Here is a 22,414-nt window from a genome sequence, read left to right on the forward strand (position 1 = left end):
TATGAGCTGTAACCAATTGAGAGACCTTCCTGGCATTCCGGGGTTAATGGCAGAAACGTCTCCCAGCCGGCTTTCTTTCATCTTGGTAGCGAGACGGCTGCCGGCATCGATGAGCACATACAAGGTGTGCTGTAAAAAAAAAAAATGGCTTCCCAGGCCAGGAGGTGCTTTACAGCGCAGGAAATGCTTTGTTACCGAATGAGACGCGGGAGCGCCGGTTTGGGCTACAAAGGCTGGTATTGGAGAGCCTATCTTTAACCCTTTCCCGTTTCCTCCATATATATGTTATAATATATATATATATATATATATATATATATATATATATATATATATATATAATTATTTAGCGATGTGTAAGCACAGTGCAACATATTTAGCATTAAAGCCACGCCACATGCCAGCGTCGTGAAAATGCTGTGATAAGCCCTAGAGCTAAAAGCTTATCAGCGCATTGAGAAAATTGCATTTTAAATTGTATTTTAAAAAAAGAAACACTTTTATAATGGAATATGCCTTAAAAGTGTCATTGTTTTTGTTTTGTGGATTGTTGGACCTGGCATGTGGCCTCAAAGGCCTGTCTATGGATTTCATTAGAACGGTCTGTGAATTATCTATGCATGATGCGGGGGATATAGTACCTCTCGATGTAACTAGGGATCAGCAGCTCCTCTGTAACAGTAACACTCCACGGCAAGAGAACCGTGTTACCTCTAAGGTGAATGAACATTCATGCACCTCGAGCGCTTCCCAAAAGTGGCTCTGAGGCATACAGCACGGCTTGATGAACACAACATTCCTTTAATGATTCGGCCGCAGTAATAGGTTACTAATAAGGTGAAATCCACGTGTCTCGTGGCAGACCAAACAATCTTCTTAGCCACAAATAATCATCCGTACGTTAGAAACTGAGAGCCACTTATTACTTTCATTAAAGAACGAAAAAGAACATTAAAAAAAATCAGAAATTCTGATTTAACTAAAATGATTATTGTGTGGTGGTTGTTGTCACCTGAGAGGGAACACTTGTTACTGACCCTGCTGATCTCTGATATATAAGCCATAATGAAGTAGCGTAGTTACACGTAGCTCGGGTTTAGCGTATAGACGGGGATTGTACCCCGCGGGTCTTCGGTGGAACCTCCAATGCAGGGATAGTGCAGCCATCCATCTATTGAAGAACTACGGGAATGGCCTGAGGAATCCTCGCGTGGCGAGGACAATATAGGGGTCTATTCACTAAGCTGTGAATTTAACGGATCAGACTTCGCTCTGCATTATAAAGGGAAATGCAGAGTTAAATTGCTCTGAAACCTTTATCTATACATTATACAGGTCCAAGCACTCCTTCATAATGTGCAGCAAACAGACCCTTTTTGTCACTTTCCAACTCCCATTATCCTAAGTCAGCCTAAGGGCGATGGCTATTAGGTTTTCCCAGGCCATGCATCCCCTACCCCTGCCCTTACTTCACTTACTATAAAGTGTCGCTTCCTTGGTGTCATTTGGTGACGTTGGGTGTATAATATATACAGGGCCAGACCCTTTGAAAACTAAAGTGTAGTGTCGTCCAAATTTCGGATCTGGCACGAGCCGCAGGTTTAATCCTCGCAGATCACATTTCAATCGAATTTACACTCTATTCCATAGTTTTTAAAGGGCAGGCTTAATAATGTCTGGAACGTTCCGCTAGAATACCTTAAATAGTTTAGTGGTCCATGTGCTATAAATGAATATATGGTTAACCCTTCACCAGACCGGTACTACTTCTATGAAGAACCCGTATTAGTGTCGGAATGCAGTTAGTTTACCTCATCTTATTTTGTACCTGCGACTTTTATTTTAGTAGAAACTAGAGAAAACTGTGACAGTGCTATCGTTTTTGTGAGATAGCAGTGCCTTGCCGAACGTGTCATTCGGGGCCGGAGACGCGCTTCTGACAGATGACCGGCGATTGTAACGGCTCGCTCCCTGCTTCAAAGGGAGAACACTGGGTTGGTGGAAGGGTTTGACGTTTACTCTTGCTTACTTTAGGTAAGTCTCTAGCACATTTCTATACACCTCCGATCAAAAGTTTGGGGTCACTGAGCTGTTTTCATGGAAAACAAGTACATTTCTGGCTGTACATAATTGCAAAGGGGGGGATTAACCCCTGATCAGCCTATAAAACTTAAACTTGGATCAGCAAACACAGAAGTGATGGGAGTGGTAAAGGGCCATTGGAACACGGGAGTGATAAAGGGCCGTTGGAACACGGGCGTGATGGGAGTGATCAAGAGCCATTGGAACACAGGAGTGATAGGAGTGATAAAGGGCCATTGGAACACAGGAGTGATGGGAGTGATAAAGGGCCATTGGAACACAGGAGTTATGGGAGCGATAAAGGGCCATTGGAACACAGGAGTGATGGGAGTGATAAAGGGCCTCTGTACGCCTATGAAGATTCAATTTAAAATCAGACATTTCCAGCTACAATAGTCATTTTCTGCATTCACCCCATCTGCGCTGATCCATTTCATGTTATTTTAATGGACAAAATGTGCTTTTCTTTTAAAAACAAGGACAATTGTAAGTGACCCCAAGCGTTTGAACGGTATTGTAGATGTAGGAGTTTAAAAGGAAATAAAGCTCTTTGGGGACTAAAAGTTCAATTTTAGCTCTGCTGGAAGTTCGAGGCTTCGTGGAGCTCGTCTCAATACGATTGGCGATTTCCTGTTAACCTGCGTTTTTGGCGGTTATCGGGAGATGTGATTTACTGTAAAACGCGATCTGTAAGCACAAAGACGTGCTGCTGCACTGAGTCTTTCCTTAATAAATAGGAACGAGGCTTAAAGCAATTGGGGACTAAGAAGTCCTGGCAGAGTCCTCAAGGAGTTTACATGCTTTGCTCACACTATTATTAGCAGTTTGGGTTTTTATCTCTGATTGAGTGCGAATAAACTTGCTGAAGTTATAGGGGAGGAAAAAAGCAAACGTGACAAATATATACAGGAAAACGGGGACGATATTCACCTTTTTTTCCTGTCCTTTGCGGAATTTTTTATTTTCATGCTGCTGATTTTTTTATTTTTTTTTGAGGAATATTTCCAGTAACCAAATGATTGGATATGTATTCCAAATAAGTGTTTCTGAGAGTTTCCATGATTTTCTTTACCGTTTTTATTTTGCACATTTCCGACTTGTCGGACACATCGCTCGTGTTCACAAAAAGGGACAATTTTAGTTTAGGGTCGGATCCTAGAAACTGTGACTTAGAAACGCGTGGGTCGTTTAAGTAGAGAGTTTAACACGTACCTCAGACTGTTAGAGAGGACTTACGTTTTCTTCATTTTAATTTTAAATACTAATATTTAAGTCTCACTCAAGAGTGTGCCAAAAGTCACTTTTTTTTTTGTTTGTTTTTGCTGGGTTTCAATGATTCAGTGTTTATTTTGCAATGTTGTTTTTTCCATGAACACTACTGTAACTTCAGTAAAACTGAACCGTGTGATTGAAGCTTTTTGCTAACTATTGTATTTATTACTATTTAGTATTTAGAGGATGTTTCAGAATTGACCTTCACATTTATTTTTGTATTACTTTTAATGTTTTTACCTGCTGTTGTGTAAACCTGATTTTTACACTTTTAACTCCAATGTAACGCTGAGTAACAATAAACTATTTTGTCTGTTTCCCTGGCGCGTCACGCCTCGTCACTTTACAAGGGGGAAAACTGTGAGATAAAAGATAAAATAAACCCCCAAATCCCTGCATTTTACATTTCTATACCCCAAATAATAATATACAATTACTTTCCTCCGCTGTGGAAACCTCCTGCGCAGAAACATAGTCCAGGCGTTCAAACCATAACTGCACTCCCAGGAGACGCATCCCGCCGCCGGTACAGCCGGGCCATTCTCTTAATTGTATTTAGATGAGATCCTTATAAATGGACGCCCCTCCTAATTATTGAGTTTAGGGGTTTCCACCGCATTCGTTGCCAACAAGTGTGTAAAACCAGCCCATAGGGGTCCGTCTCGGTAGCCAGAGGTCGGCGGTAGAACGGGTCGCACTGAAGAACTTGGTGACTGTAAACATGGCGGTCGTAGGATGTCATGTTTTCAAGTCAGTTCATGACATTTCTGCCCTGCATTTTCCCCCGGGCTGCTGTGCACGCGGTTATTGTGAAGGGAAAGTGTCTAGGGGTAACGGCTCAACCGCAAAGCAGTAGACCACTCACACTCAGAGTGGGGCTGCCGAGTGCTGACGTGAGTAGCCTCTTCCCTTAGCATCCCTTACTACAGGGTTCTAAATTGTCTCTCGAGGCAACATCGGTACGAACGGCGTGCGTCGGGAGGAGATGGGTTTCCATGGCTTGAGAAGCTGTACACAAGCTGAAGATCATAATGGCGAGCGTCTGCAGGAGTAGTGTAAAGCCACCGCCACTGGACTCTGGAGCAGAGGAAACTGTTCTCACAAACGTCCCACTGGATGAATGGTCAAAAATTCCCACAGAAACTCCGCAAAATCTTGTGGAAAGCCTTCCTGGAAAAGTGTAAACTGTTATATCCTCACCGGCAGAGGCCGACCCCATGTTAGGTGTGACGTTCCGGTGTCAACATACTTTTGGTCACAATTCAAGCTTTATATATCTCCATGGTTTCCAGATATTCTGTAATGTTTTAAATTGGCTGTGTGTATAATATATATATATATGAATTATAAGCATTCAGTCCATACAAGGGGCAATGTTGCCATCGTGCCACAAAATATACAAAGACACATCAATCGGTGGGCATATCAAGCTTCACATTCCCTCTGTATGACGTCAGAGTGATTTATTGGAAGCCAGTAACAATTGTTCAGATGAATCAAAAACCTCTTGGGGTGAGATCTCGTAATGCTAAATATGCGATTAGAGGCAAAATGTCTAGGTTGGGTTTTGCCCCATGACAATTGGGATGAAGGGCTGTCTCCCCAATCCAGAACCAAGCGGTGATGTGTGATGCTAGTTATTACCACAAGAAGTCCATTCTGTATCTGACCCGGCAATACTGGAGTCCTGGTTGAGTAGAAGATGAAGAAGCCTTCCAGGTGAAGACCAATAGTTCTGCGCAACTCAATCCCCAGAAATGGTCGTTAGGATGGTGAGGCTCTTACTGACCGTCCTTTGTGTTGATGGACAGTAGGTTTGGCCGATACGTGTATCGTGTCCTTGTACGAGGATGAGCTTTGCTGGTAATGTTCTTTTACCAGTTTGTTGTCCATCTAAGTCAACAAATTGTTCACCCGAACATTCCGATTTAAAGATTGTTTATTGAAATATATAATTAAAATTCAGCCATCGAGAATTTTAACTCTTGTTTTACATTTTTGGTTCCTGAGATTTTGTTTCCAGGTCCATATGGATCACCGTGATGTGTAGTAGGTGGCTGCCATGTGTCCGTAAAAGCCCTTGGTCTTCTTTAGCCATGTTCTCAGATTGGCAGATCTCTATCAAGTCGTCCATTTTCATCTTTCTTTCCTGTGATCTCTTAACCCTTTATTCTTCTTTTTTTTTTTTTTTTTTTTTTTTTATTATTAAAAAAAAAAATCTTTGCTCTTTAGTTACACTGAGCTATTTTACTAAAAACAGCCACGTAATGTATTTTTCAGAACAAGATAATCCCCTTTTAATGGGCGGATAGACGGAGAGATAAAATGAGCTTTTCCAAAACACTGCTTTTTGGGAGTAAGGCAGGTGTTGAGATTCAAAAATCCTATTCCTAATAAGCTCTACACACATTTCAATGCTCTGCAAATCACTTGACCTTTGTTATAATCTCGTACAAAATGTGCCTGCGCTTTTTTAAGCTACAAAGGGTTTATTTTAAGAATTCCGCTTATAGAAGAAATGCCAAGGAAATTGGAAAGTTCATTTTTTTGTGCATATCCATTGGTTAGAAGAACTCTACAAACAGGTCATTAAAATACCTGGCGAGCCAGACTTATGAACATTTTTTTTTTTTTTTTTTTATTTAAAGAAAACGCATGAAAGCATCATATTGTTGAGTAAAAGAGCACTTTGTACTCCGCTGTGATCTGGGGTTCTCCTGTTCGGATCTCTGCTCTGGATTGGGTTTACTGGTGGGCAAATTAGCCATTTACAGTACGGGATATATTATATTATATTGTACAGGTACTGAATTGATTCATTGTTGAGTTACCCAACGATAAATGACGTGTAAGGCGTCAACGGCCAACTTGGTTTTTCATGGACTCTTGAAGGCATCTCTTGTATCTTCAAATTATGGAGACTATGGCTAAAGCTTCTGTAAATCCATCAATGCCAAGGAAATTTGCTCGTGACATTGGAGGATTTTGGGGGTTTTTTTGCTCCATATGAGCTGCTTTTAATTTGTAGAGGCTGAGAGTAACACGGTGTCTGTGATGGATAGACATGGGATTCTTGAGATAAGATAGGAGAAACATGGACTTCTCGGAAGGGAAACATTGAGATTTAAAACCGATGGGCAGTATAGAGCTGCTAAAATGGGGCTAATAGTAGAAAAATGTCTCAGTGGGGAGCTAAAATATTGTAAGACGTTCATGAGAAGATAAAATGTCTTTACAGCAGCAAAAACAGGCAGCCTAGATGAGGTCCGAATGGGTCGGATCTGCCAGAAAATTCTATAGTTTTTATGTCTGGGACCGTAGTGTTTGGAAAATAGGATTAAAGCTAACGAAATTTTAAATGTAAAGCAAAGAGAGAATGGTTGGAAATATTAGATGAAGGCAAAATAAGTATATTTCACATTAATATGATAAAGTCCGCAGAAAACGAAGAAGTAAAATAGTGACACTAACTCCCAGAAGAATGGGGGAAGGGTTACAGCTTCAACACGTCTTTAACACACTTGAGTCTCGGGCTGGGAACTTTCTCCTGGAATTTTCCTGGGAACAGGCGCAGGATTCCTGGGAACACCTATTTTTTTTTTTAGTGTGGCCCCTGATGGCACGCATGGTGCGTTGAGTCGGGCTGTAATCCGTGACAAGGTGACGTGTCAGTGACTGCTCCGCAGAGACGCGAGTTGTGGGAAGCTGACGGAGCGTTTGTTCGCTGGCAGAGGGTTTCGTTATTCTCTCCCATCGTGTCAAACTGGGAGATAACGGCGAGTACACGTTAATGTACTGGTATTCCTAAAAGGATTGATGCCAAGAGGATGGTGGGGGTGAGGGCTGTATCGGGTTATTTAAAGAGACATTTAATGTGCCTATTGTCTGCTACACCAACCAGCAGCCCTGTAAAGGCCAAAGTCTTGCTTGTTGACACGTGTATGTCTAATGACGTTCTGGGAATGGAGAAATCTGCGGCGGATCGTTAAGTTCTCTACGAGTAAAATAAAAGTCTCTCTCGTTGGGCAGGGATCGGTACATGGAACCGGCGCCCAAAACGGCTGCTTGCTGCCTCCGCAATATATCAGCTGTTAATATAAATAAAAGAAGTGTGCTGCCGGTTGATCTATTGTGAAATCACACAGCTAGCATGCAGGAAAATAAAGTATATATTTTAGATAAATATTGTAATTTATAAATCTATTTCTCCAGTATCTATACCAGGGGTGTCCAAGTTTTTTCTGCAGTGGGCCACTTCATCAGAATTGTATACGTGCGAGGGCCGCACTCATTTTTCACTGTGAGAAAATATAGCCTTTAATAAAATATGCAGATTAAAATAAAGTAAACGACACAAAACCTGGTTGGCTGGGCATGATAGGAGTGTGATTGCTGTCAACAATCATATATAAATTAATGGTTATTGTATTTTTTTGTCCAATTTTAGTGCGTTAACCACACTTTTGTTAAAAGTAACACCACAATTGGACAAAAAAAAAATCAACAATATGACTTGGCATGATAGGAGTGTGATTGCTAACAGCAAACACACACTTTTTATACCAGGCAACCAGTAAATGCTGAAACCTAGGCATGATGGGACTGTGACTGCTGTTAGCATTCACACTCCTATCATCCCAAGTCAGCCAGTACATGCTGGTACAGGGTGGCTGTAAGTGATGTGCAGACCCCATACTGCTGTCAGCATCAATACACAAGGGGGCAGCTAGCCAGGTTTCACCATGTACTGGCTGACTTGGCATGATAGGAGTGTGATTGCTAACAGCAATCACATCCCATCATGCCTAGATTCCAGCACTTACACATCCATGCTATCACACACACACACACACACACACACACTCAAATTCATTCATTCAGATTCATTCCCTCAAACAGGCATACTCATTCAAACAACCCACCCCCTTACCTACACTACAGCTCTCGACGCCGCTCACAGACTTCAGCAGGGAGCGTGGCCTCCCGCTTCCTCTGTGCAGGACAATAAGACCTCCCACAAGTAAGCAGCAGGGCTCTTGTGATCCTGGCTGCCGATCTCACGCGGGCCGCACCTCAAGGTCCCGCGGGCCGCATGTTGGACGCCCCTGATCTATACACATTATCAGGGCTTTTAGGGCTGTAGAACCCTGCGATACCCTCATACCCAGCAAACATTCTGACCTCCTAGAAAAGAGGGGCATCAGGGGAGGAAAGACGGAGCTTTTTCTGTATACAGCGTTATTAAAGGGGGACACCCACCAAAGCTGAGATTGCAAATCAAGCATCTAAACTTCTCATACATTCCGCCATAACTGTGCAACATCCCTTATTTTAGCCAAATCCGGATACAGTCCTTAATATTCAAGGAACCTGATGGATCGGCGGCTGTTGGCCTGCCCTGACCTTTTTGTTTCGTTCTGTAACAAGGGTCGCCTGCTACAAATATTTATTAAGGCGAATTAACCAAATTTATTCACAAGGACACAATTTTGATCGGCCACAAATATTTATTAAACAGTCAGTGGGGAAAATGATCTGCTCCCCCCAAAACAATTCCGCTGACTGTGTGAATGTTCAAGGAGAAGACATTTTATTATTTATATTGTCTTGGTAAATTAAAATATACTTGCATACAGCCTGAACCCTCTACAAATATTCCCCGGTATCCCAAATGGACTGGTTCTGGATGCCTACATGTTCTACGTGCTGCCCGGCAGTGTCCGGCAGGTGATCCCCGGCAGTTTGTGGAACCCGTAACTTACTATAAATTCTGTATTCTGCCGGCAGGCGCTTTCCTGAAACGTGCAGAATTCAGATTCTCTCTAAATAAAGCTACCGATGAGTTATCTCGTGACATTGGGGTGAGCAACAAAAGCGCTCGTGTATAAATTCATCAGAACTGTTCTTGTACAAAGTGGCCTGGTCACCATAGAAACAGGTTCATCCGATTGGTTGCCATGGTGGTAACACAACTTTTCAAACATAATACCAGAATTACTTTTTTTTTTTTTTTTTTTTTTAGACATAATGGTCAAAATGTTTGCATATTGTTGTTATTTCTTGGAGCCAACAGAAACTAAATATGAAATTTCTCTCCAGTATAGCAATAAGCCACGTGACAGCTGTGTTGAGGTGATCTGATTAGTGTTTGACGCGAGTCTCAGGGTTTTTGCCCCAATCTCAGGCTGAAGGGGCAGATTCTCTGGGTCACACGGTCTCCTTCCTATCCCCCCCCCCCCGCCGGGATCATATATAAGACTCGCAGTTGGTGCTTTTGCTTCCAGTATGTTATGGTTGATATCCCTGCTTGAACGCAGGTGACTCAATTAAGTTTATTTTAATGACACCAAATCTACCCTCCTTCAAATGCTCCCCAAAAACTCTTCTCTTTAGGGATACCTACCACTGACATAAACTCCCCCTACATTAACGTCATTCACTACCACGCAGTCCTCACCTCCTATTTCTCACCCCTTATCCACCTAGAATGTAAGTTCCTGCAGGAACAGGGCCCTCTATTCCTCTTGTATCTGTATGTCAATTGCTTGTCATTTTGTACTTGTCGTTGTCTGTAAAATTTTTACCTTGTACAGCGCTACTCGATCTGTCGGCGCTTTATAAATAAAGTATAATAATAAAGTCAAGGTTTCTGTGGGGACCAGTATTAGAACCATTGGGGTATATAACTGCATAGAATCTCCGCGATGGCTGATTGAAGGGTTAATATTTCATGAGTTTCAGGGGCCGCTCATTTAGAATGTTCCCAGGTATGGGTATGATCTTTAAATCGGTTTAGAACTTCTAATCAACTTACATTAGAGCATTTAGTGGAGGGATCCGTGAGAATGTGTAATGTCCCTTCCAAATCTAATATTCTCATTCATACTTCCAATTTACGAATAGATAAACCACCAAGTGGCTGATTATGGGTCCAATTTTGCAGGATAGGTAAATATTTAATGGAAACAGTATTTTCTTTTAATCCAAAGGTCATATGTCCTCACTTTGGGATATCCAGTCTACAAATATTGTACCCAATTTCCATTGGATTCAGCAAGTTATTTGTGAATAATCTGAAATCGAATGAATGAATGACAACAGTATACATTGTTACTTCCCATATATTTATTCAGATGAAGTTCTATATTTACAGTTTGAATATTACTTTTCTGATACACGCGGGGACGCTCCGGGTACAAATCTGGTTATGGAACATTGGATTCATGTATAAATGCTCATTCTGGTGAAAAGTTGGAAAACTGGTCTCATCACCATAGCCAGGGGTAAAAGGGCCCTGTTTTTTGGAATATTACAAGGTCTTCCAGGTCTTTGTATCGATGGAGAACAGGGTTGGGTTTCCTATGATTTATACTTTCCAGCTGCCTACAGCTCCTTTGTTTTAGACAACCTTTTGAGACTGATTAAACGGTTACCTTACTAAATGCAAAGTATTCTTACACCGTCATAAGCCAATGAGTATGAGTTTTCACTCTGTTATCTGAGCCCAGTCTAGAGAAACACCCTGGATCCTTTTCACACAGCCTGTGGGAAACAGAATGTCTCAGTCTTAATAACACAGCCAGACACTGTGATGAGCGGAACTCTCTGGAGGAAAGGACTTCATTAGCATTGCCTTAAAGTGTCAGCTCAGTGTGGTGTTTGAGCCGGGAAGGTCATCCAAAATACCACATGACTGACAGCAATGGCGGCCTCCAAGTCTGCAGGAAAAGGGAGGGGTTTTTTTGCGGTCAAAATCAGATAAAACCAATTTTTGTCAGTGTTTTGTTGTTTATGCTTTAACCAATATTTTTGTCAACCAGAGGATCCATCTGTGATAGTCGGGTTGTTGGTTGTTTGCGATTTAAATGACATCACTATATCCATTGTGGTTGAGTTTTGGGTTAATTTTACAGCTAGTTTGATGAGAGACCCGGCAGAGCCAGTGAAAACCCTGCCTTCCCAGACTTTGTTCTTAGTAAGTAGCAGTTCGGTCTTTATCGGACCAATTGCGACGACCTTGCAGGCCCCAGGGATTTTAACCCTAAAAGTCTCCCAACTTTCTTCCGGAAGCAGACCGACTCTTGGATGCAGTAATATACAGCCATGTCTCCAGGCGCCAAACACCTTTGGGAAAGGAAGCCAGTGATGATCAGACAAGCAACGAATGACATAATCACAAACATGAGAGAATTCTTGGCTTTCTTGATTCCGGCCAAAAATACTCAATTTGTAGTATCCCGCCTCTGGAAGTAAAACACTGATGCTGATTTTATGCCCCAAGTGGGTTATTAGGCAATACCTGTCCAGGGGGTATGAAGAAGTCTTCCGTTTGGTCTTTTCCAGGACGGCGAACACCTCCATAGTTGGTAAAGCGTGAAAGGTAATATTGCATTTGCCATTGGCCGTCGTTATCACAGGTGAAAGGTGGCTGGGATCCGTGAGACCTTTCAGTTTTGAATTAAGTCCCGGCCCGCAGTGAATGCTGAGATTCGGTGGGAAAAGCTCATTGTGGTTTATAGGGTGGGTGCATTGAATAAGTAAATTAGCAGCGTTTTGGAAATGTTCCCCTTTCTGGTCTTTGACAAACAGCGAAAGCCTGTAGAAGCCGTGGTAAGGGAGGAGAAGTCGACAACCCAGCCGTGTTTCTTCGATGTGAGAAACCAGACACGTCTTGCTGAAAGGTTCTGTCAGCTTGTTATGCGCGAGTTCGTACATTGCCAACAACGGCCTGGAAGTCTCAAACACCAGACTCAAAGCACCGTTTTCTGCAACGATGAGGTCCCCTCCATGGCTGCAGCTGCTAACTCCAAAATATTTTGCTTTCTGGTGTACACCCCAAAAGTGAAAAGGGTTTTTTGGCAGGCAGTCTGAACCCTGTGGGTCTGGGCAATCGATCTGGTACGAACAAACCCATCTGTAGATGTCATTACTATCCATGGGTCTGGCGAATATCATGAGCTCAAACAGACCATCTGTTGGCGGCATAACTTTGAGGGTCATTGACGATTCATGCATAGTCAGTATCCCGTACGTCTTCTCTACCGGGCTGCGGTCATTATTTGAAGTCTTATAGATCTTATAGCTAAATTCTGTTGGCTGGGGACAGCCAAGCATAATATTGACCTCTCCGCGATCTGTAAACAAAGAGGGTAATCTGGGTTAAATTTACTATTATCGATATGTTATAATGTTCCTTGAGTTAGAATGAAAATTATGGAGAGGAGACCAACATTCTAAAATAATATTACGGTCTCTTTTATTTCTGTAACATGTTCTGGTGGCCACCAAAGTTGCACTTGTTAAGTCCAGGCTGTACTTCAGTATAGTGACTTCCCTGCTCCAGCACCAAAAGAGTTAGATATCATTTTCACTCCTTCCTTTGAAAAATCCCATATTCTACACTTTCCTACTGGCGCGGCTTTTTCCTCTCATTATTTATCATGTAAATAAATAATACTCAATATATTGAGAAAATATAACGATATTCTTGGAATTCTCTGCCTCAGTGCTCCATTTATTTTAAAATAAAATAAATAAATTCTGTGTTCATAATATTTAAAAAATATATATTTTTGGAGAGATAAATTGTAACAGAAGGATATTAATTAAGCCTTTTCATTTAGATCTGGTGCACCTTGCATTGCATTCTCTATGGACACGTATATGATTTTCTTTTTGGATTGTACAAAACGGCTAACTAATTTAGCTAAGAACCAAAAGAATAGAAAATGCTGTAACAAAAAAAAAATAAAAAACCCAAACAAAACAACGTTGCAGGTGTTTCATAAACCAAATCGCACAGAAGAAGCCCAACTTAATGTGTCTATCGGATTGGATATCGGTTCTAACATTCCCTCTAGATTGCGAGCTTGCGAGCAGGGCTCTCTCCACCTAATGTATCGGTCTGTCTTAGTCTGTCAATTCTAGTCCTGTCATACCCCTTGAATATTTGTATTGTAAGCCGTCCGTCATCCATGTGTCCTCCTAGATGTCCTTTTTTCTCCTCTATAAGGAACCCTGCTTTTCCCCCCCACCACATCCTATTGTTCTTTTCTATTTTATGTCACTCTAGCCTTGAAATAAACCAATAACGGATAAGGTTTCCTTAGCCACGGAAAATATTACAATCTTTTTCTCACCTGTCTTGAGGTAGAACACTTTTGGTGAAATGATGAAGAGACCGAGTTTGAAGAACTCTGAGGTTTTGAAGATTTTTTGCTCAAATGTTTCAAACGACACTTTATATTCAAGGAGCTGCCAAGCGGGGTCATCAGGCCAATGCGTTTCGATAAAATCCTCCGGATCAGTGAGGAAGTAGAAATCCTCGTAACTGGAGAAGCAGAAACGTGAAATCGAGGAGAACAGATTAACAGCCGTCAGAAATCCGCACATTCTATGGTTACAAAAGGAGGTTCCGAAAAATAGAACGTATAGGAACTCCAAGCGATGCCCCATGAGATCCTCTCAGTGTATGGTTTCTAATCATTTATGATATAAACTATTTTAACACATTTTTCAGAACCTCTATAAAAATATCATGAGACAACTAAAAAGTGTTTGTTTTTTTTTGTTTTTTTTCTTAAGTTTTCCAATAAAAACCTGAAATTATTAAGCATTAATAATACCTTTATGTGTCGTTCAGTAGGATATTAATGTTATGCATTTCCAACGTATGCCGCCCCTGGGCTTCGTACCCGTAGGACACGTGTTCATGTCAAGATATATATTTAAGAGGGAATATGTCACCAAAAAATGTCTGTCTGATAACAAATGAGGGTCTCATCCTCTTTATAGCAGCTGGTGTGTAAATGACCCTCTATTGATGGTTTTTTTGCATGTGAAGCTCCATTCTGGGAACACAAATGAGGTGGAAACCATCTTCTTGCATATTCTTCACACTGCATCCAGTACCACGTATGGATTATATACATTATTTTTTTAGCCCTAGTCACGTAAGGAAAATTAAAGGGACGATTTAATGTCTCTGGCAGCCTCACCAAAGAACAATGCATGTGAAAGTACTCGCTGAGTAGAGTCGCCCCGTGCATTTGCAACGGGGGCCATGAGTAAAAAAAAAAGACACCCCGGTTATCATATTCATTAAAGTCCCTTCTTGGTTTAGCCTTTTGCTTAAGATCAAGTGAGTACCCGTGAGAGAGGAAAAGCTTGGTCCTCTTGCCTTAAGATTGAGGGAGGAATGGAAGCCCTCAGGTTAGGTCCACCTAGGTTCCCCTTGCACCCTTCAGACAATGCCGTTGGCTTGGTAAAAGCCCCTTTTGATACACAGACCCCTACTTTCCATACTGGCCTATGGCTGACCAGTGATGGTTCAGTTTTTCATGATGCCAGCCTTCATGGTTTTATTTCGGCACTGCTCTTTTGGCTCCCGCATCCCCTTGAAGGCTTCTGAGGTCCCTCAAGAAGCCTCAGAAGAGGAACGTTGGGACCTGCTGTGCTCTGTGGCCCTATATAGAGCGCAATCACTTTCACCATTTCTACACCAGATGACAACAATAACGCCTTGGGCTTTGAAAATAAAATTCTATTCATTAAAGTGCATCCGGTAGCTGGAGTGTCCCTTTAACTTATTTTTGAAAGAATTAGCAAGTGGGCCATTGTGCATTTGACCTCAATAATACTCTAACCTTGGTATAAATATCCTTTTCTGAAAATCAACAGTTCCTGCTCCCCAGCAGGCGTCCAGGAGGTGCCACCGGCCATCGATTTCCAACGCGTTCCACATGTGGTTGGACTTTGTCCTGTGGAAACTGAGACCCTCGCTGTGTTCTGTGCCTCGGCTGTACCCTGATACCTCTCTGCATTTTATTCCAATCAGCCTGCAACAAAATACAAAGTCACGTCCTGTAATAATCTGTCCCCCTAAACGATGTGAAGCCCACCAGGCTGGAGTACCCTGCATCCATATAACGCTGCTTCTTACCTACTCACTTCCTTCCCAGCTCCATCCCTTACCTAAAGATTATTTTTGTCTCTTTCACTCTAAAAGAATGATTGTATGCGGTTAAGAATTTTATTGTCATGATACATTTGAGGGTTAAATACAATAGCTATGAAAAAAAAACAAGGACTCCAGGGGCATCAATGAAGCCAACTGTAAAATTACTAATTTTACCAATATTAGATGTAAAACTAGAATTATATTTTAATAAACAATCACTTTTTTAAAATAAATACATTTCCCCAAAATATATAATGTAATATATACTGGGATAAAATATATTGCACAGGGGCTTTAATAATATAGTTTGGAGTATATATTTGTATTTTTTTTTCTTTGCTCACCTGTATAAAATATCTATTTAGCTATTTTGGAAATGTTGCCCTTAATATTATCCTTGTATTAAATACATACTTGCGTATTGCTAGTTCGTGTAACAAGGCTGGTAGCGCATAGATACCCGCACATGTCTTTGAGCAGGCTGGCGTAACCGGAACACACGGCTTTCCGGCTCTTCAGAACGTCTTCCGGTTGGAATATCTTTGGAGATTGTCCGAGAAACCCGTCGACATCATAACCTTATAACATAAAAGCAAGATTTACGTATGAAGAGTGAATGTCGACTCTACGGCTTTTGCGGCCCACTGTGTTTAAGCTATGGACTGGGGGTCCTGCCGTATCCTATATACTTACTGATATTATGGCAGAGCCAAATCCAGATGGCACGGATCTTTTCAAGGTCATTCTGGGACTTTTCTGTGATTTTACTTACAATTTCCTGCATTGAATAATCGGACGTCATCTAAACAAAAAAAAAATAGAATAAACATAACAATGGGAGCAATAAACTACAATAAAAATAATTATAATAATAATAAAGTTGTCAGAAATACTAAAATGCATCACTGCATAAATAATACATCTGAGTAACACAAGGTTTAAATTCTGAGTAATCCCTCCACTCCATCTCTCTCGCCCCTATCTCTGTATTTGTGTAAATACCTGTCCGTTTATGTCGAGTTGCACATATACTATTTTTTCTTCTTTATTGTAACATAATTTACAAAGCAAGCAACCCTCAAAATCAAGTTGTATCCCTACATTCCGAGTGTCCCTGTTTAGGTTGGCCAGTCCCTCGTCTGGGCCCAGATCCCTCTGCATCACACAGGGAACTCTAGCCCTGTGAGTCTTAAATTCATGATAACCTTAGATAGCTCGTAGTTATCTGGAGAGACACGGCGTACATGATCCAAAGCAGCTGCTTCTACTGCAGAAAGATCATGGCGGACCTTAGTAAGTCCTGGGACAATAATTCAAGTAATAAATAAGGGTGATGCGCTGGATGTAGCGTATTATTGTGGATCTGGTGAAGCATTTCATACTGGTCACACGGTAAGAGAAGGTCCGCGTTAAAGGGGTGCATTCAAAGGACGGAGAGGTTACTAGCCGGTAGGCTATTAGGTTATGTAATAGGAGGAAAACGTTCATACTAATGCCACTTTATAGATCATCGGTGAGACCTCGTTCAGATTACCGTGTCCAGTTCTGCAGACCGTGGCTCCAGTAGGACATAAATAATTCAGAGGCAATTCAAAGAAGGGCCACTGATATGGCACGTGGCCTTATGGACATACCAGGGAACACTTACAAATATGTATACAATAGTAGAGAGAAGGAAGGGAGGAGATGTGATCAAAAATATTTCAAGAGGGCAATTTGTTTAATAGAAATAGGAGGTGAGATTGTATATAGTGACAAAGGGCTCTTAGTATAATATTTAGAGAGGTGGAATGTAGGCGCGTGGTCTTCCAAGATTATCACAAGGTTTCCTACTCACCGGCTCACTCATCGTAAGAACGTGGTGATCGACGTGCGTAAAAGCGTCGAGGGAAAACAGCTCTTTCCTCTTCATCCCTTTCGCCGGTTTGGTGGGGTCATTATCAACATAAAAAACTCCACCATGGTTTCCTGGCGTATCCTTGGAGTCGGCCATCATGTTCGACGTTGTTGCATGATCCGAGTTTGAGTTGGTTCTTAATTTTTTGGCCTCAAAGTTAACATTGCTTTTATTCTTAGCTGTCCAAAACTGAAACACCTCCTTCTTACTCCCGGCGGTCACATTGGAAACCGTACTTTCAGACTGGCTTTTGAATGCACTGCCTTCCTGGCGTCGGTCGCGGCCGTGGAGATGTCTTACGGATGAAGATGGAATCCCAGTCGGTTTATTTTTAGTATTTAGATTTGAACCGTTACGAGGATCCAACTCCTCCATCTTTAAAGACACGTTAGTATCGAGCCTCTTTGGAGGTTGGGTTCCTGTAGGTTTGTTAACCGGGTGTTGGGTTTGTTTATCAGGGTGTTGGCCGGGCAGATAATTAGTCGGTTCTTCATCATGGTTGACTGTCTTAGCGTGAATTAGTTTTTCGCTGCGCTCATTGGATTGACATTGGATCGGTCGTCCGCGGTGTTGGTTAGACTTTGATTGGAATGGCTTTTCTCCATGTTGGTAAGGCTGAGTTAGGACCATTTCTTCACCCTGATGGTCGCTTTGCGGTTGGCCTAGACCTTCACACCGTTGGCTGGATTGAGTTTGGACTGGTCGATCAGAATGTTGGTTAGGTTTGCATTTAGTTACCCTTTCATTGAGTTGGTTGGGCTTCAATTGACCTTGTCTATCGCCGTGATGGTGGAAGCGAATCCGGATAAATTTTTCACTGTTTGGACTGGATTTAAATGTTATAATTTTTTCATTTTGTTGGCCGGATTGAAACTGTCCTTTAATAGTTTTCTTCTTGTTGTTGTTGTTGTTCCCAACCAAAGGGGTATTCAGCGGAATCGTTCTTTCTCCTGGACCGTTTTCTGGATTAGTTGGAACTCCATTCCCAAGACCCATTTTCTTTTATTCAAATAAATAATCAAACCTACACGGTACATAAAAATATATATATATATATATTATTCCATCAAGTTACTGAGTCATAGTTCATCATCGCAAAATTTTTAATATCTAGTTATTTTGAGTACTTAGAAGATTCTAATAATTGTTTAGGCGCTAAACATATTTTTACTGATAAAAAATAGTCACATGATATTCTGTTCACTCCACCCACATCAGTTCAGCCAATGAAAAAATGTTTATTTTGCTCAATCTGCATACCGTTATTTAAACAAATGTGTAAATTCTAGAACTCGACCATCAACATTTTTTGGCCATTTCCCAAAATATTATGAGTTGACATTGTATGGTGTTTCCAGAATATTAAATAATATATTATTTTTAGACAAAGCTGATTTTTTTAAAACAAAAAATTAGGGTTAAATATGTTTAAAATGTTTGGTTATATTTGTATATAATTTTTTTTCCGGGGAATACAGTTGTTTTTGTGTTTCCATCACGATATTAAACCTACTTTGTGCCATTATTTTCTCTGAGTGCCGTCCGGAAGGCCGCATCTCATCTCATTTTTCTTCCGTAATTGCGAGGAAGGCTCGAGATGTCAAGAACAGCTGAGGTTGTTAATGTACCGATAATAAGAATAATAACTCCCTTTCCTCTTCCCTTTCTAAAACAGTCCCTACGTCCTTTTCCTAGCCATACGTCTAATGTAGCAAGACTAACAACTTACAAAGAGCCTCCTCGCTCCGCCGCTTTCCTTTAATCATTTCTGTCCTCCGTTTAAAAGGATAATTTTACTTTTGCGAAGGTACTTGGAGCTACAAACTGTGTACTTTTACTTGGAAATGTTGCATAATAAACTGCTAGGCATACCTCCCAAGTATCCCTAATTAGAACAGCCATTCCCTCTTTGGGAATCCAATCCGTCCTCCCTTATTATCCTTGTTTTGTGGGTAAGAGTTTAAATCTATTATTAAATACATTTAATAGATTTAGTGGAAACTTTTGTCTTTTTCTGTCTCTCCTCCTCCTTCCCTCTCCTTGGATCTCTCCCCCTTCTCTCTTTTTTTGGACCCTGTATATAATGTTTAGCTAACGCTTGCTCAGAAAGTTATATAATGTAAAAGGCAGAGAGTAAAGGGGGAAGGAATGTCCAACGCTCTCTGCCATCCGGCAGCTGGAGGAGCCGCCGCGAGCCGCCCGGGTTATAACGCGCTGCTGGAATGAATGGAAAGCATGCATCCCTCTAGAATGTAAGCTCCTGTGCCCAGGGGCCTCCTCACCTGTTGTTTCTGCATGTTATATACTACTTGTTATGTCCTGTTTAGCCATTGTACAGCGCTACGGAATATGATGACGCTATATAAAACAATAAATAATAATTAATAATAATAAATAATAATAATTTATAAAAGCATGTTTGAAAAAAAATGAATCTGCTCATCTCTAAATTTAGCGTAAGAATTTCATAAGAATCTGTTCATCTACCCAATGATGTACCAGCAATAGCATTTCCTACAGTGCACACCTGCCAACAGTCTCGGTATACGAGAGTCAGTCGTGACTTTTGCTGGGACCGGTTGAGGAGATCCTCTGATCTCTGCTGACCAGCCCAGGGAGCTTTAAAATAGAGATCTGTACTGTTGCTCCATCGTGGCCCCCGTGTGGCCACCTCGCGATGCATTGAAGCTGGCGGCTCTTCCGGTAGGGCCGGCCGGTGGCCGGAGACCAGTCTCAACCCCCACCCCTCATCTCTTGCAATAACCCCCCAGCACCGGTGTAATGATTTGTACACCAGAAATGTTGCGGGGGGGGGGGGTTAATACATTTAATTAAAGGGAACATCCCAAATTCTTCATGCCGCTAACGAGGCTAAAAAACAAACAACGTGTTAATGAAAGAACGTCCTAAAATAAACCCGTCGCTCTCCCTCGGGTTCCATAGAACATTGGCTATTGTTATTATTAGACTCCATATTCTATATTCTTTCCAGTACGACACGGATCAACCTGTCAGCAACCCGACCCCCCCCCCCCGTTATTCCTCCTCTGCTGGTAAACTTTTCCATGACATTTCCATCTGAGCGAGACTTTGGGAAGCGGGAGCAAGGGACGGGGGGGTCGCAGAAATGCTGAAACGAGTTAATTTTCTTCTTCTAGCCCACCCATTAAGATGTTTAACAGAGAGGAGACGTCTGTTTGCCCCCCGGGTGACGTTGGCTTTTGTTTCCCCGAAGGAGCAAATGAATGAAGCGTTATCATATAACTCACCGGCAACCTTATTCAGCGCAACACTCAGAAAAGGATATACGTTTCTCTCCATCGTACAACACCGCGGAATATGACGCCGATTTATAAATCAGTAAATAATAATAATTACTAAACTGACCAGAATATATATATATATACAGTAATATAACCCCCCAGCGCTGTATACAGTAATATAACCCCCCAGCGCTGTATACAGTAATATAACCCCCAGCTCTGTATACAGTAATATAAACCCCCAGCACCTTATACAGTAATATAACCCCCAGCGCTGCAAAACAGTAATATAACCCCCAGCGCTGTATACAGTAATATAAACCCCCAGCACCTTATACAGTAATATAACCCCCCCAGTGCTGTATACAGTAATATAATCCCCAGCGCTGTATACAGTAATATAACCCCCCCAGTGCTGTATACAGTAATATAATCCCCAGCACTGTATACAGTAATATAACCCCCCCAGTGCTGTATACAGTAATATAATCCCCAGCGCTGTATACAGTAATATAATCCCCAGCGCTGTATACAGTAATATAACCCCCCCAGTGCTGTATACAGTAATATAATCCCCAGCGCTGTATACAGTAATATAACACCCCCCAGCGCTGTATACAGTAATATAACCCCCCAGCGCTGTATACAGTAATATAACCCCCAGCGGTGTATACAGTAATATAACCCCCCAGCGCTGTATACAGTAATATATCCCCCAGTGCTGTATACAGTAATATAACCCCCAACGCTGTATACAGTAATATAAATCCCCAGCACTGTATACAGTAATATAACCCCCAGCGCTGTATACAGTAATATAACACCCAGCGCTGTATACAGTAATATAACCCCCAACGCTGTATACAGTAATAAAACCCCCAGCACTGAATACAGTAATATAACCCCCAGCGCTGTATACAGTAATATAACCCCCCCAGCGCTGTATACAGTAATATAAGCCCCCAGCGCTGTATACAGTAATATAACCCCCAGCGCTGTATACAGTAATAACCCCCCAGCGCTGTATACAGTAATATAACCCCCCAGCGCTGTATACAGTAATATAACCCCCAGTCGTAGTTCCTGTCAGTCATGTGATATTTTGGGAGACTTTCCCGGCTCAAACATCACACTGAGCTGATGCTTTATGGTGATGCTAATGAAGTCCGTTCCTCCATAGACTTTCATTAGTCAGTGTCCTGCTGGGTGATTAAGACTGAGCTATTCTATTGTTTCCCATTCAACCCTCAGGCATATTAATAGCAGTCTGATCCATGACCAACTAACACTGGGGTTAGGACAGAGAATCAAAGAGTAATAAAAAGAAACGGGACGGATCGATGGACTCCGAGAATCCAGATAAAAGACAACTCAAAAAAAGTATGGAAAAGAACAACAATATTGAGGTTTTTGTCATAAAAACAATACTGGTGCAAAGTGGGAATAGTGGGACAATAACTGGGAACATTCTATTGGTTGCTATGGTGGGATGCGCAGAATTCCCGGTCCGTTTGCGGCCCTCGAAGGGCTCACACTGTGTAGTCCTTTCCTGTTCCACCTGATAGTGCCCATCTTGTATTCCTTCTGCTGTCCAAGCATGATGGGAGTTATCAGTTCAAGGGCTGGAAAGCTGATTGGCTGCCTCTGATCTGCGTTGTATTCTCGTTTTGCCGCTCCTTGCGTGCGCTTTGCGAGGCCGCCGAGGTCATTCGATCCTTTTGTGGTTCATTGGAAGTCCCTTTATTTTTAACTCCAGTGCATGCGCAGAGAATACCCCGCGGACAGAGAGTCTCGATGAAGGGCATTCACTTCTGGAGTCGTGAACTTGGAAAGCTTGGGTTAAATTAGTATGATTGGCGTTTGGAGTTGGAGAAACACGCGCTGGATTCATAGAATTTTTAATGTAAATACTAGACTTGGGCACCAGGGGGCTCTTCGCGT

General features: G+C 41.8%; 1 protein-coding gene across 1 annotated transcript; it reads right to left on the bottom strand.

Moving 5' to 3' along the window:
* Positions 1 to 11,166: 11,166 nt before the first annotated feature.
* LOC149279511 (kyphoscoliosis peptidase-like) lies at positions 11,167 to 17,309 on the bottom strand. Its single transcript, XM_089501091.1, has 6 exons — positions 17,151 to 17,309; positions 16,007 to 16,115; positions 15,774 to 15,891; positions 15,000 to 15,191; positions 13,494 to 13,684; positions 11,167 to 12,488 (listed from the first exon to the last, which is right to left on the bottom strand). Exons 1-6 carry the CDS (start codon positions 17,307 to 17,309, stop codon positions 11,167 to 11,169), a joined length of 2,091 nt encoding a protein of 696 aa, XP_089357217.1.
* Between the last annotated feature and the right edge of the window lie 5,105 nt (positions 17,310 to 22,414).

Source organism: Sceloporus occidentalis, unplaced genomic scaffold (assembly GCF_023333645.1).
Source record: "Sceloporus occidentalis isolate IW3139 unplaced genomic scaffold, rSceOcc1.0.p SCAF_163, whole genome shotgun sequence".
NCBI classification, from domain to species: Eukaryota; Metazoa; Chordata; class Lepidosauria; order Squamata; family Phrynosomatidae; genus Sceloporus; species Sceloporus occidentalis.